At 40.3% G+C, this 14877-nt stretch overlaps 1 protein-coding gene across 1 annotated transcript in view; it reads right to left on the minus strand.

Annotated features, from left to right (window-relative positions):
* The window catches only part of COL21A1 (collagen type XXI alpha 1 chain), a 268022-nt gene that overhangs the window by 55779 nt on the left and 197366 nt on the right, over positions 1–14877 (minus strand). The window contains exon 24 of the mRNA XM_085610868.1: positions 13446–13622. Within this exon, the coding sequence (XP_085466994.1) occupies positions 13446–13622 (177 nt within the window). The remainder of the gene's footprint in view (positions 1–13445; positions 13623–14877) is intronic.

Raw genomic sequence — 14877 nt, forward strand, 5'->3', positions numbered from 1 at the left:
TTGCACATTATTGTCCAAATAATGGTATCTTGGCATGACAATATGTAATTATACATTTTATCTGTAAATTACTTGCTTTTATTCTATCCTGATATATACATCTTCGCAGCCATCTCTACCTATGAAAATCTCAACAACAAACATGAATATGAGTGTGGATATAAAAATAGGTTTTAAATGTATCGTTTTGCATATGTAATTATTGTATTGATATAGTTTAGACATCAAGTACTTACATGCATTATCATCTACCTTGAACAAATGAGTTTACCATTATGGAAAGGCATAAAATATAATTTGCCATGCAAGCTACAGTCTTTTTCCCATGACTACTGGTGCCGTCACTTGTCACATGGTTTGTGTTTCACTCTTTAAAAATCTGTACAAACGTAGTGTGGTCATGTGATCAAGGCCACAGGACATGGCCGAAACATGTCATGGGCAGCACAAGCTAAAATAAACTTTATTTTAAGAACCAGCAAATTTGGAGTCCGTACCTGCTTTGTGCACAACTGGCACTTGGAGTGTTGTTTCAATATATCTATATATATGTGTGTGTTTGAATATAGATAGATAGATAGATAGATAGATAGATAGATAGATAGATAGATAGATAGATAGATAGATAGATAGATAGATAGATAGATAGATAGATAGATAGATAGATAGATAGATAGATAGATAGATAGATAGATAGATAGATAGATAGATAGATAGCTAGATAGATGGATAGATGGATAGATAGATAGATAGATAGATAGATAGATAGATAGATAGATAGATAGATAGATAGATAGATAGATAGATAGATAGATAGATAGATAGATAGATAGATAGATAGATAGATAGATAGATAGATAGATAGATAGATAGATAGATAGATAGATAGATAGATAGATAGATAGATAGATAGATAGATAGATACAACAGGATAATCATTGAACCTGACTTTAAAAGAATCAGTTGATTTTCTTCGTCATCTTAATGACTTATAAATTCTACATGTTAGCTGCGACCCAGAATATATGTAGTCCCTTATGAAGGTATGATAATGGTGACTCAAATTCACGTCAGTCCCTTTGCTTAGTTAGGTCTAGAAACCTTAATGTCCATTATGGCACCATGTTACTCCGGATAGATTCAATGGCTACAGTTCTCAATCTCCCATGTCTGGAACATCTACTCAGGGAGATCTGCCTCAGGGCCCAAATAATGACTCTGCAGTCAGAACAGTGATTCAGTTGGTCATTGCCACTACTGTAAGGAAAGAGAGCAAGAATAAGAAGAACAAAAGAGGAGGATTGGTCGGGAGCTCGTCATCAAACTATAGTACATCTCAATTAGGCCTGGGCGGAGTTCGCGACCAAAAAACTCCACCATGCTACTCGGAGTTCAGCAAGTGGCAGAGTGAATTAGGCTGCGCCGTTCACACTTTTTTTTAGCGCCGGGTGTTTATCCAATGCTGGGAAATCAGCATGAACTGCACCATGAGCAGGGCAAGAGGGCGCTGCTTCTTTCTGCCACTTGAGTAGATGTTCTACTCGAGTAGAAGGTTCCCTTTTTATTGTCAACAGAAGGTTTCTCAATATGAGTGGTTACGACCATCCGCATTGAAAAATCTCACTGGGAGCTGGTCTAGAGTTGGATTTTTCTCACTTATCATCGGCAAGCAGAGCAGCGTTTTTCAGAACTGCGCATGCTCAGAGGAGTGCAGAAAATTCTGCAAACTCCGCTAATGGAGCAGCGTACACTGCCCAGGCCTAATCTCAGTCCCATCACCCTATGTGGATTACCCTGGTGATCTCACCTGCAAGTATTTTTTTTCTCCTTCAGGTAAAAAAATCTTTGATAGAATACAGGGATTTGGGCAAATCTAGGGGCATATTATCAAGGTCCGGCATTAAAATTATCGCCGCTTTATCGCCAGAAAACTGCCGCTAAAGCGGCGATAATGGGCTTGATAATATGCCCTTAAGAATTCCAATAGAAGCCCATGTTTTGGTGTCAACATGGGCTTCTATTGGAATTCTCAAGGGCATATTATCAAGCCCATTATCGCCGCTTTAGCGGCAGTTTTCTGCCAATAAAGCGGCGATAATTTTAACGCCGTGCTTGATAATATGCCCCATCTAATTGTTCATTGTTGGCGATTAGGGCACATATAGAATGATTTATATCCATTTTTGTACTTACTTTGCTGCATTCGTATCTTGGTGCTGTCAGATTCATCATTAAACCCCTTTTCTACAGTTTCTGTAACTCGTTCCAAAAACAGGAGGATCAGTCCTTATTCAGTCTCAGCCCCCAGTTCACATTCGCTGGTGGCTTTTCGCCATTGTTTCCTTCCTTGCCAGCTTGGATTCTCTACTATCACGTATTTGCAGAAGGGTGGAATCCTCGTTCATCAAATGATTACAGTGTCTGACGTCATGGCATGCATTGAGTATAAGATGAGTGATATTCTGGCAATTGTGGTCCACTCTGTCATTGTTCCTCAGAAGTTATAATGGACAAACTTGATTTATTGGTGAGATGCTGGTATCTAAGGGGTACTGAAAATCATTCTCTTCCACACTGGGACATTCTTGGACTATCCCTCATGTTTTCGGCAGTATATATCACCAGGGATCGAAAATACTTCACACTTCATTTGCTATTCCACCACCTTGGATTAAAGTAATCATGGCGTCTATTAAATGTACTCATCTTAAAAATATAATCTCATAAAAATATAATAAACAATTAATTGAGAGCATTCTCTGTAGTTTCAAAATCATCATTGCCCCATAGTGCAAGAACACAGATTTAAAGTTTCCACATGTAACTTTAAAATGTTTCAGGCTACCCTATCTAATTTGTGCTTCAGCGAGAGGAAATTCTATGAAGTGGTGAACCATAGGGGCCATCATGGTTTTACATCCAATATGAGATGCATGTTGTACAGTTCTCTGCTTCACAAATTGCAACACCAAAGATATTGTCTACATAATTCTGTTTTCCTGTGCAACATATTACCTATTATATTTATGCAATAAATCAAGCATAGAAATAGAAATACATGATTGAGGTTTATAAGAAATTGAGTTGTTGCTTGACTGGGGTGTGAGCTCTGGTCGATCCACAAACACAGGCCTTGTAAGAGTATGGCCCAAGCAAACCCCAACTAAACCTGTGCTCAACCGCATGTAGCTTGACACAGAGCAGTCAGGCTTAACTTAAAGGCGATCTGAAAGGTATTTGTACAGCACTTCAAACAATAGAGCAAAAGGCTGCTGCATCGAGTTAAAACATTAGAGTACTTTTTAATAAATAAAACAAAACCAGAACTACAAAAATCCAATTAGCAGAACCGGAGATATGCAGTTTTAATGATTTCAGCAAAAATAGCACCAAAAAGCACAAAGCTCAAATATCTGGTCTTGCTGGACCAGGACAAAGTCATAAGTTCAGGTCGACAGTGATGAAGTGTGAACAGGCTACAGGGACCCTGTTAGGCCTACTGAACAAAGTACCCTAAATCTTGGTTTGCAGACCATTACGAGGAACAGCATCGAAGATACGTTGTGCAGCCGAAACAGTGCGACGGTTCTGAGGTGCTGATAGGGTTCAATTCAAGGTACTGCATCATCTTCGAGGATCCTGTTGATGGGGGCCTGTGTTGCAAAGTACAACATTGAGCTGCAAGGCTGTGATGCTGAGTCTGGCATCATTGTCGAGGCTGTCAACCAGGGATGTGAGGGCATGCATCACGGATGCCTCACGTAGTGGCTGTTACAAAGAGGATTTGGAGGGGATGCGCGTCTTTGCGACAGTTCCAATCCATGCAGCAATGCAGTGGTTCTGCTTGAGGTTGTGTAGCACAGCAGTTGATATGCAGCAGTTTTACTGGATCCACAGAGGTTGACGGTGACCCTTAGGCCCACTACCAAGGGACTCGAACTGGGGTGGCACCACTTGGCAGGGTAGACTCACAGATGGCAGAGTCCAGGTACAGGTGCATGGTTGTTGGAAGCCTGATGTGTACCTAAGGCTTCAGATCAGGAGACCAGCCAACAAGCCCCTGGAGACCCTCTGGGGTTCTGGTTTAAAGAGATGCAGATCCACTCATTCTCACTCAGGCAAGAAGCCATCAAGTCACAGGTCAGCACAGCAGGGCAGCAGACTTTTAGAGCAGCAGTCCAGCAGATTGGCAGTCCTTTCAGCAGCACAGCAGTCCTTCTTTCTGGCAGAGTATCCACAGGTACAGAAGGGTACTGAAGAGTTGGTGTCTGAGGTCCTTTATTTTTACCCAGGACTGCCTTTGAAGTGAGGGATAAGCTTCTAGAGCAGGGGTCTCCAACCTTTTCTTTAATACGAGCTACTTATGTTCAGTGAAACTCATCAGGAGCTGCCAATGTTACTAGTATTGTAACAGTGTCCACAACACAATGTTACATCAGTGGCCACCATTTGTAAAGTTACTACCAGCGACCAGACATGGCTGCCAGCAGTAATGTAATTTCAAAAGCCTTTGTCAATCTGTAATACCTCTACATGGGTAATACACAAAAGCCATAGCAACAATGCTTCTCGTACCAAGGTAATAACATTTGAAAAAAGTAACCTCAATACCACATGATTTATCACACAAATATCAGATTTAAATATATTTTCAAACTTCAGTCATTTTCTTTCAAATATCAGTTCATGAGTTCTGAAAATAAACTAATTTTCATCTCTACTACGCACTCTCATTTTTTATATATGTATAATAATTCAACCGAGCAAAAGTTTCTAATTTAGTAGGGTTGGCAGGACATAGGAGAGCTGCTTACAGGGAGCTAGAGAGCTACCAGCAGCTCATGATCTACTTGTTGGAGAAGCCTGTTCTATATGTTTCCCTTTGAAGTATGCAGGTGTCCGCCTTCCCTGCACTGACTCCAGACTAACTCCAGTGTGTTCTGCAGCCCTTTGTGTGGAGGCAGGAGACAACCTATTCAAGTGAAAGTAGGGCTGCGCCCAGCTCCTACCTCCTATCTTGCCAGTGATTGCCCATTCAGGCACACCTAAGCTCGCTATTGGTTGGAGCTGACTGGGAGGAATACACAAAGCCAAGCTGTTGTCACATATACCGTGCAGGCCCATTGTCGTTTTCCCTATGCTAGCGTGAGCACATTGCAGACTACCCTCCACTTTGTGCACGTTACTCTGCAGACATATTTTGCTTTGTGCCATACTGTACTTTCACACAAGACATACACTGTTGTATTTGCGTTCTGTTCTTTTCTGGGATTTAGTCTGAACATGTAGACAAGGTCGAACAACAATGCCCCTTGTTATTCTGTTCTGGTCAGGCCCTAGCGCCTAGTCAAAACACGCAAATGCAGCTGTTGTTTGGTAACATTTACTTTTGTCATATAGGTATGCACTGATAGGTAACACACACTTGGAGAGGGACCTTTCCAGGGCAAAGATTGTGACAGCACCTGAGATGTAGAGCATTCATATGTGTATACTAAGGTATGGGGTCTGCTGCTAACCCGTAGAGATCTTCTGATGTATAATCATTTTGCTTCTGTAGAAGGGGAGGGAGGTTAGTCTATACTGTCATATATAATGACAGCTCAATTTATGATTTACGAACTACTTGCTTTGATAACCGTATTTGTGTTCGGCATTTTCCTACTTGTTGTGGCACTTATACTGCATACTAGAGCACGATAGTTAAAATAAACATTTTAAGCTTTCCGCATGTCTCTGTCAGAACTTAGTACGAGTGTGAGAGCAAAAGGGTTGTTCTGCAACCGCGATTCCTGAGAGGGTCAGGAGTGTTGTGTTCTGGTGTGTCTAATCACTTGTTCCTCTGTGAGTGAGTAGTAGGGCAAGTGAGACACTATATCTCGTCAGTTCCTGGCTCATGGATACTCAGGTGGTAGAATGACTCAGTCCCTGCCTCCTAAGGTTCCATAATCCCAAGAATAGTTCTGTGACTCCGCAAAATATATGCAACCTGTCAACTACAACCAGTCATGTAACCCAGAGACAGGCTGCAGGCACTAAATGGCTAAGGGAGGAAAATGCCAACTTTCTAAAAATTGCATTTCAAAATTGCAATTTAAAATTTACTTCACCATAAGTTGGAATGTTTCATTACAAATCCAAAAACACCGAACATGAACTCAGCACCTCTTCTCATTCGAAAATTACACCTTGTTAAACATAATACAGTAACTACATTTTATCCTATGGGAGAAGTAGGCCTTGCAGTAGTAAAAAATTAAATTGTGTTTTTCATTTCCAGGGCATGTAAAACTTAAAAGCACATGTCCTACATTTTAAATACATGACACCCTGCCCACTGACCTGTCCACAGCCTACCCCTCGGGTAACCTACATATATTAAAAAGCGACGTTTGGGCCTGGCAAAGGATTATTTTGCCAGGTCAAAATGACAGTTTGCAACTGAACACACAGGTTGCAGTGGCAGACCTGAAACATGTTTAAATTGCTTCTTAAGTGTGTGGCATAATCAGTGCTGCAGGCCCATTGGTAGCATTTAGTTTACAGACCCTGTGAACAGGTGGCACCACTTTACTAGGGACGTACAAGCACATTAAAAATGCCAATTGGGGATAATCCAATATTACAATGTTTTAATGAGTGAGAACATGCACTTTAGTACTGGTTAGCAGTGGTAAAATGCCCGAGTACTAAGGCCAGCAAAAAGGAGATCAGCAAAAATAGGGGGGGTGAAGGCACAATGAATGGGGGAAGAGCACCCTAAGGCTGACAGGTCTAATATGGTTCAAAGGTTTTAGGGTGCCATTTAAAAGTGCAATAATGGGCATCTGCCAATAATCGGCCAATGAACATCCACCTACCTCACTCATCCCATCATTCATTATAAGGGACGGGGCACAGGGGCATTTATTTGTTTTATTTAGGGGTGTTTATAAAGCACATCAGTGATCGCTTAGAGGATATCACAGCACTGTGAAGCTCCCTCTTGTTTCATCTAGGCAAAAAAAAACAGCAGGCCCTCTCTTAATACGAAAGGGACATTAACCTGAAAACAGCCATGTTTTCAATTTCTTTCTGAATTGAATATGGTTATCAATAAGGGGGAGAGCCAGAGGTCGAGAGTTCCACTGAACTGCTGCCAGGTACGAAAATGAGCGTCCGCCTGCTCTAACTTTCCCTATTTGTGTGGACTTTCATAGGGCGAAATTGCAGGATCTCAAATTCCATGCAGGCCTATAAAATTAATTTCTAGCCCGTAGCATCTTGGGTCCAGTGTTAAACAAGGGCTTGTGAGCATGGCATAGAAGGTTAAAGCCATCTCTTTTCCAAACTGGTAACCAGTGTAGAGCTGTCAGGCAAGCTGATCCCGAACCGAATCTATCTATGTTACAAATTTGCTTGGCCGCGCCATTTGGAATTACCTGTAATCCCGTAGAGAGGTATTCTGCCATGACCACAAACAGGGCATTACATAGTCCAAACGACTAGTAATCAGGCAGAGCCTCATCTACGGTTTTCCAAAAAAGCAATCGGAATCCAATTGAACAACCTTCTCAACAATTTAAGAATGCTGAAGCATTTACGACAAGTGTCCTTGACATGTTCGTGCATAGAAAGAGTGTCATCCACAATCACCCCGAGCTTTTTGGCTGATTTCTTAGGGGTAGGCATATCCCACCAAGAGGCATCCCAAATTATATGGCAGGATGGCAATTAGCAGATTCTCAGTTTTATCTGCATTTAACTTTAAACAGTGATTGTCATCCATCAGACTATTTCAATTAGGCATTCCGGTAACTTGCCTTGGGTTTCCTCTTGTTTCTTCCCTAGCGATATAATCAGCTGGGTATTGTCATCATGAGAGCAGACATTAAATACCCATTTGCTTGCGCTTTTTGCTAATGGAGCCAAGAATGTGTTGTGAAGAGTTGGGCTCAAGGAAGAGCCTTGTCAGACTCTGCAAGCAGATTTATGGGAATGGCACCTAAAAGCGCCAAGCTGAACTGAGTACGATCTTTCTTTTAAAAAGGAACCAAACCATTGCTAAGCCTTCGAATGTAAGCCAATCTTATAAAGTTTGTTGATTAACCGGCTAAGCGAGACAATGTCAAAAGCTGCAGAAAGATCAAGTAACATCAGTGCAGCTGCCTTGCCCTGATCTACTTCTACCCTGATGCCATAAAAAACGGCTAACAATGTAGACTCAGTGCTGTTATTGGTATAAAACCCAGTCTGTGAGGGATCCGGTAAATTGTTGGCTCCTAGGAAATTAGTCAATTGCTTATTCACCAATTTCTCCATGGTTTTGACACATATGGAATGAGTGGGATAGGCTGGTTGTTGGAAAAGACAGAAGCATTGATTCCAGGTTTTTGGCCAAAGGCAGCAGTATCACTTCCTTCCAGGACTCAGGATAAGTTGCCTCATCAAGGGATTGATTAAAAATGTGTGTGAAGTAAGGACAGAGTCCAGCTGCTAACCAGGAATAAAGTGTGGGCAGGGGTCAAAAGTGGATCAGGACTTGAGCTCTGTCATCAACTTTATGACCTGCTCTTCTGTCATGGGCCCTGCTGCATGAAAAGCCCCCTAACTGCTAAGCCTTCACCTGTTATCTAGTGGTCAGAAGGCTCTGTCTATTTTGTGTGGATCTTCTGACACCATGTCAATGACTTTTTTTCCTTTCTGAGACCACCATGTACAGCATAGCACAGGGGAACTGTGCAGCAAAAATACGTATACATCCCCATGGGATGACTGACAACTTAAAGAGACATTAGTTTTTCATTTTCTGAAGACAGCCCCCTGATTTGGGTTTATGTTTTACTAAAATGTAAAAAGTATTACATTGATGGTCTGCCTGCCACCAATGTACACAAACAAGACACCACTCTTTTTTCATTGAAGCAGCTTCTGACATGAGTTTGATTTACAGTAGACCATTGAGTTGAAGGACCTGGTTACTAAGGGACTGCACACCAACCAAGAACCTGTCATCCTTCTTATTTAATCTATTGCATAAATGGTTCTAAAAGAGGCTAAAGCAGGGAGAAGAGCCCTAGGAGTCCAGAGCACAAGACTATGAAACACCCCTAAAAACAAAGTGACAGAAGAATGCTAGATCCATCCCATGCGCCTGGCATGACTCTTACTCTCCTTAATTAAGCTCTTCTTATTAAACACTTTTGTTTCTTTCTCATCTAGTGCTGGTCAGTGGCAGAGGTGATGTGTAGCGCTATATAAAACTTCAAATAAGTAACTTAAATAAATATAGGTGTGGGGATACAATATCGCTGTTGATCAGGTATTGGTGTAGTACTGTGTGTGGTAAAAGGCAGTGCTAGGGGGCGTTGATGTAATTCTGGGAGTAGTAATGTAATGCTGAAATAGAGGTGTAGTGCTGGGAGAAGACATGTGAAGAGTAAATAGTAGTGCTTTGATCGGGTTGGTGTGATTATGATGGAATGTGATATTGGTGGTGATGTGTGGCAGTTGTCTGACAGTTGCACAGTAGCAAGTGATGGTAGTGAGGGGTGTGGAACTCTGGTGGTGTGAAGAAACAGTCATGGAGACATGGATGTTATAGCTTGTGGGGGTTTGTTACGGTGATTTGTACTAAGCAGCTATGAAGTGGTTGTGAAATGATGGAGTGGCAGTGTTATTTGTAGTGGTCAATGGTGTAATGGTAACAAGTCCTGCTTGTATAATTCTCCCATTGCTGATGATAGTAATGTGATTATACCACTCAAATCTGAACCACTTAATGCTACAGGTGAACACAGAAAGAATAAGAACTCAAATCAAATATAAACTTGCAAGCAATCCTGAAAAATTTGCAACACTAACCTTGTGCAGTCCAAATTCTTAACCCAGGCTAGGTTCGCAAAAGTAAAAAGACAGAACGGTATCCCAAATATTTGCTTCAAAATTGTTCACAAAAAACTATCTGCAAACTAAGGGCACCTTCCTTCACAAAAACAATCCTGAGAAGCTTTATGCTCTTTCTACATGTACTTTAGAATGAAGCACACATAGAAAGAGGAAGAAAACAAGGCCAAATGAACATATTTCTTCTCATCAAATGCATCTTTCTGTCAGCATACGTCCAGGCTAATACGTTTTTAACTGCACAATGAGTATTTTACATGCCCCACTGAATAATTGCCCTTGCGGCGAACCAGGGGAAAGCAAATAAGCCATTTTTGTTATTGATTAAAGTTACAAACAAGAAGGATTACATTCACTCTTCACTCTGCCTTGTCCTTCTCCTAGCTAAGCTGCCAGTATCATACGACCTCTTCAGTCACTTCAATACAGCTCCTGAAGCTCAGAACTCATGATGTCACTAAAGTGTCCTCTGACAAATGTCTAGCATGTATCTACTCTCTGTCTACCTTCTCATTGTGCTCTCCTGCCCGGTGAGGGCAGTAATCTGGTGGTGTGGAGTTCACCGAGCATGGAGAAGTTGGTGAGGACATTTTCATTCAAGGACGGCTGATCAGTACACGGGTAAGCTGATCAATATAAGGCTTCCAAGCAGACAGTGAGATTGTCACTGCATCAGTACTGTTGGCCAACTAGCATAGTTCAGCTGCTGTACAAATTTTGAAGATCTATGACTCCACTATGCTTTCCCTCAAAAGTATTTCTTTAAATTCTGGCATATTTGGTAGCATTTGCTCTCCCATTTTCTTTGTGTTGTATGGAATGAAGCTAAGCACACTGTCTAGAGTGTCACTGTTTATGAAATCATTACCAAATAATAAGTTACTTCTCATTAATGGTACCACTGATAGAATATTTCAGTAATAAATGCTGTGAAAGAACACGGTGATGACACAATTTTGTAACCTCATATTAAATCGTATTCTTATTAAATCTTTGGTCTTCATTTGTCGAGCTCTTCAAGAATACAATTCTATGAAATTGAAGTTATGCTGTGTTCAATGACAATTAAATTGGCTGATTAAGCCGACATCCACCTGTGTGAAACAGAGGAATCAGGAGAGCTTGCACATTTACAAACCTTTGTGCAGCAGTCAGGCACTTCTTGGCAGAATGTTGCTTAAAACTGTGTTCATTGCTCAATTACCATTTCCTAAATCGGCTGTAACGATAATAATGTATGGCTGTTCTGTCATTAATCAAACTGGGACTCAATGAGTCTTTTTACTGTATTGAATGATAAATCCACAACTGCTGGTTGGAAACTAGGTCCTCTACAAGAGATGGATGGATGCAAAAATCTGTTTTCATAAATCATCTTTTAATAAACAGGTAGAATATATAGTATTCCGTGTATTTTTCATTTAATGTTCTATTCATGCATTTCCTGCCACTCATTTCTACTTCAATTTTTATTGATTTTGGTCTAATGAGATGTTTAATACAAAAGTTAAAATCCTTTTCAAACAATCAAACAAGACAGGTTAATTAATGAAAATGTGGAAAAAAGAGTAATCAGAACAGGGTGAAACTTATATGATAACAAAAGACGATTGGTGCTGACAGAGATTGGAATTTTACTTTAAGACCAATTGTGTGTTTTGTTCAGTTCATATTTCAAATTAATCCCTATTGCATTCCACCTCTAAAACATTACACCTTGCTGTTGTCTTCATCCAATTAGAAATAAAATTTGAAAATCATAAGCATTCATTACAGGAAGACCCCTGGTTTGCGCTTAGATAAAAGTCCTGTCAAGGGTATTGCAAGAACTCAGTTAAGTCTGTGTAAGTATCTCTCGAAAAATGCGTTTTGAGAAATAATGTGATGAGTCTATCTGACATTATGTAATGATAACAAGAAGACTACAAAATCTTAGAAGGAGCCTGGGTGATTGCAATCCAAGTTACCACAACTGGCTGCAGCAAGGGTTGTTACACTAATCCCATTGCAAATGGTAGCAGCCATGTCGTTCCCTTTCCACACTGACTAACTATAAAATATTTTCTATCATCTTTGGCTCCTCCACTATGTTCTACCTTTTGGCCCACCTTGGCTAATAATAGTTCTCCCCCATATTGATGACAACATAATTTTTTGCAAGCATCTGCCAAGAGTCGTACCCACTCCAAAGATACAAAATACGCTACTTACCTCATTTACACCTTACAACAATTGAACAATATGACTCCCATATTGGTGAAGTTATACTGGCTCTCCATTAAGCAATGACTGATTTTTAAATTCCACAGTCTAATCTTAATCATTGTGCATTTGGCTGCCTCCACCAGCTGCTGCTAAAAGACCAAGAAAGAACTACCATCTACTTCACAACTACAAATATTTTGGCCACAGATTTTTCAACCAAAATGACAAAAAACTGATTTTATCATGCACATGATCTGGCCATCAGTCTTTGCTACATCTGTGACTCCCCTCCACTGAAAAGGCTTTGAATGCAAAGAATACACAAATGCAGTAGTCAAATGATAATCACAAAAGAAAAACAACAAACACTGAGGTCAAACAGCAAGGTGTTTATAACATTACAGAAGTATTGTTCCTCATGTACTCTTTGCTCACAGGATCTTAGCAATTTTATGATTCCTGGTTGCTTCTAAATTGTGCCTCATCCTTCTCTCTCAGCTACCCCTCTAGTTTCCACCTATACCCACTCTCCCCTCCTTTCTTCTCCCTCCAATTCCTCCATCTTAATTGACACAAGATCCCCTATGGAATTTCAATAGGCTTCCATGGTCTGGAGTGGTGGGCTGTGTTTTGACTCGCCTGATGTATCTGATCCATGCCTATTTAATATCTCTTCTAGCCACCTCAGAATGTGTCCTGCTCCTGTAGTTCCATCGAAGCAGAAAAGACCTGCCACATGCCTTCTATTCCAGAAAGTCGACATATTCAGCCTAAGTTCTTGCGATATGAGTTTATTTGTTTTTTCATTAGACACATTTGTTCTATGAGGTATTGTAGATATCAGAAATGTCTTATGAGTTGGGTTCCAATACAGTAGCCACACTGCGACGTAAGAAAGTTGTGATCACTTGCAAATGTAATTGTTGATATCTATAACCTTACAAAGGCACTGTGCATGCAATTGTGTGCCTCTTTGATCCTAGAACTCCTTGGTGACTTGAGATATTTTCATTATATATCTGTGGCAGCTGTTTTTTGCATATGCTATGCACAAATATTTATTTCTCTCACACTCACTATTGTAATCTCTTTCTTTCATTATTCTATTCTTTAACTGTTTCTTTCATTCAATTTCCTTTTTCTTTTTCTTCCATTCTTTCTTTACTTTCTTCTTCCAGCCTTACGTTTTTCTTTGTTTCTTTCCTAATTTCTTACTATCTTATTTCATTCTTTTTAAATGAATATATTTTTTCATTCCACCCACTCTCTCATTCGCTGTTTAGTCCTTTATTTATTTCCCGCTCTCTCCCTCTCTTTTGATCAGTTCCTATCTCAATATATTCATGTCAACTTACAGTTTCTCCAGGTGGTCCAGGTGAGCCTGCAGGTCCAGGCGGCCCCATTGGAACATCTCCATTCAATGGGCAGGCACTTGCGCATTGCCTCCTTACAGCTTGTGCATAAGTTGACATTTGTTCTAGGAAAACCTTTTTACACACTTCTAACACCCGGGATGCTGGAAAGGATACTCCCTATTTGGAGAGAATGTAAGAATTGTATTAGTATCAAGGCACTGTAAACCTATCACATTATCTTTTTTTTTCATTAAGACGTATAGAATTTCTGTTCTTTTCCTTTCTGAAACAATGTTAATTGGCACAGGCCTCTTTATAAATAATGTACCAACAGTGGTTGACATGTTCAAACAGGTTAAGAATAGGTTTGCAAAATTTTAACATGAAGTTCCTTTTCATGCACTCAATGCCAAGGACTATCTAGAAAGAGATGCTCCTGGACTTTGTCATCGAGAAGCCTAGTGGACCTGACAAGCTGAATGACAAATCAAGTACCAACTTGAGGCTGATTAGTTTTCTGTAATGAACTGTAATACAAATAAATGGCTTTCAAAACAGGTATAAAAGTGTAATAATGAAGAAACTGATGCAAACATTGTAACAATCCAAATTCGTCACTGCTGTGGCCTGATAAATTCACATCTTTGATTCTGTAAAGCTTGTTCTAGAGCACCAGTGTTAGACTTGGCATCCTTGACGTGGTTTCCCCAGACTTTTTGCCTCTACCTCGTGAATTAGTGACCGTGTGATGGATTTTGTTTTTGTTGGCTTAGATGCTTTGGGCACTTTGCCACTGCTGATCAGTGTCAAAGTGAAAGTGCTCCCTGTGTAAATTGTTATTATAATTGGTTATCCCTGATTGACATATTTGATTTACTGGTAAGTCCCTAGTAAAGTGCACTGAGTGTGCTAGGGCCTCTTAATCAAATACTACTAGTGGGCATACAGTACTGATTGTGCCACGCACATGAGTGGCCCTGTAAATGTATCTCGGACCTGCCACTGCAGTGTCTGCATGCTTAGTTTCAAACTGCTATGTCGACCTGGCAAGCGTACCCTAACCTTCCTTTTTCTTACATGTAAGGCGCTCCTCAGGTAGGTCCAAGGTACCCTCATGGTCAGAGTGCCGTGTATGTAGAAGGTAGGACATGTGCTGGTGTGTTTTACATGTCCTGATAGTGAATAACTGCTAATTTTATTGTTTACTATTGAAAGGCTATTTGTCCCATAGGCAAAAATGGGAGTTACTTTTTATATTACAAGTATAACTTTCTATAGGGACAAGATAGGGAAATTGAGTTTAGGCTCTCTGAACTCAGAATTGAATAACTAATCTTTTTAGGGAGATGATTTTTAAATTGTGTGTTTGAAAATAACACTTTTAGAAAGTCAGCATTTTCTTGTTTAACCATTCTGTGTGCCTCTGCTGTTT

This window comes from Triturus cristatus, chromosome 6 (genome assembly GCF_964204655.1).
Source record: "Triturus cristatus chromosome 6, aTriCri1.1, whole genome shotgun sequence".
NCBI classification, from domain to species: Eukaryota; Metazoa; Chordata; class Amphibia; order Caudata; family Salamandridae; genus Triturus; species Triturus cristatus.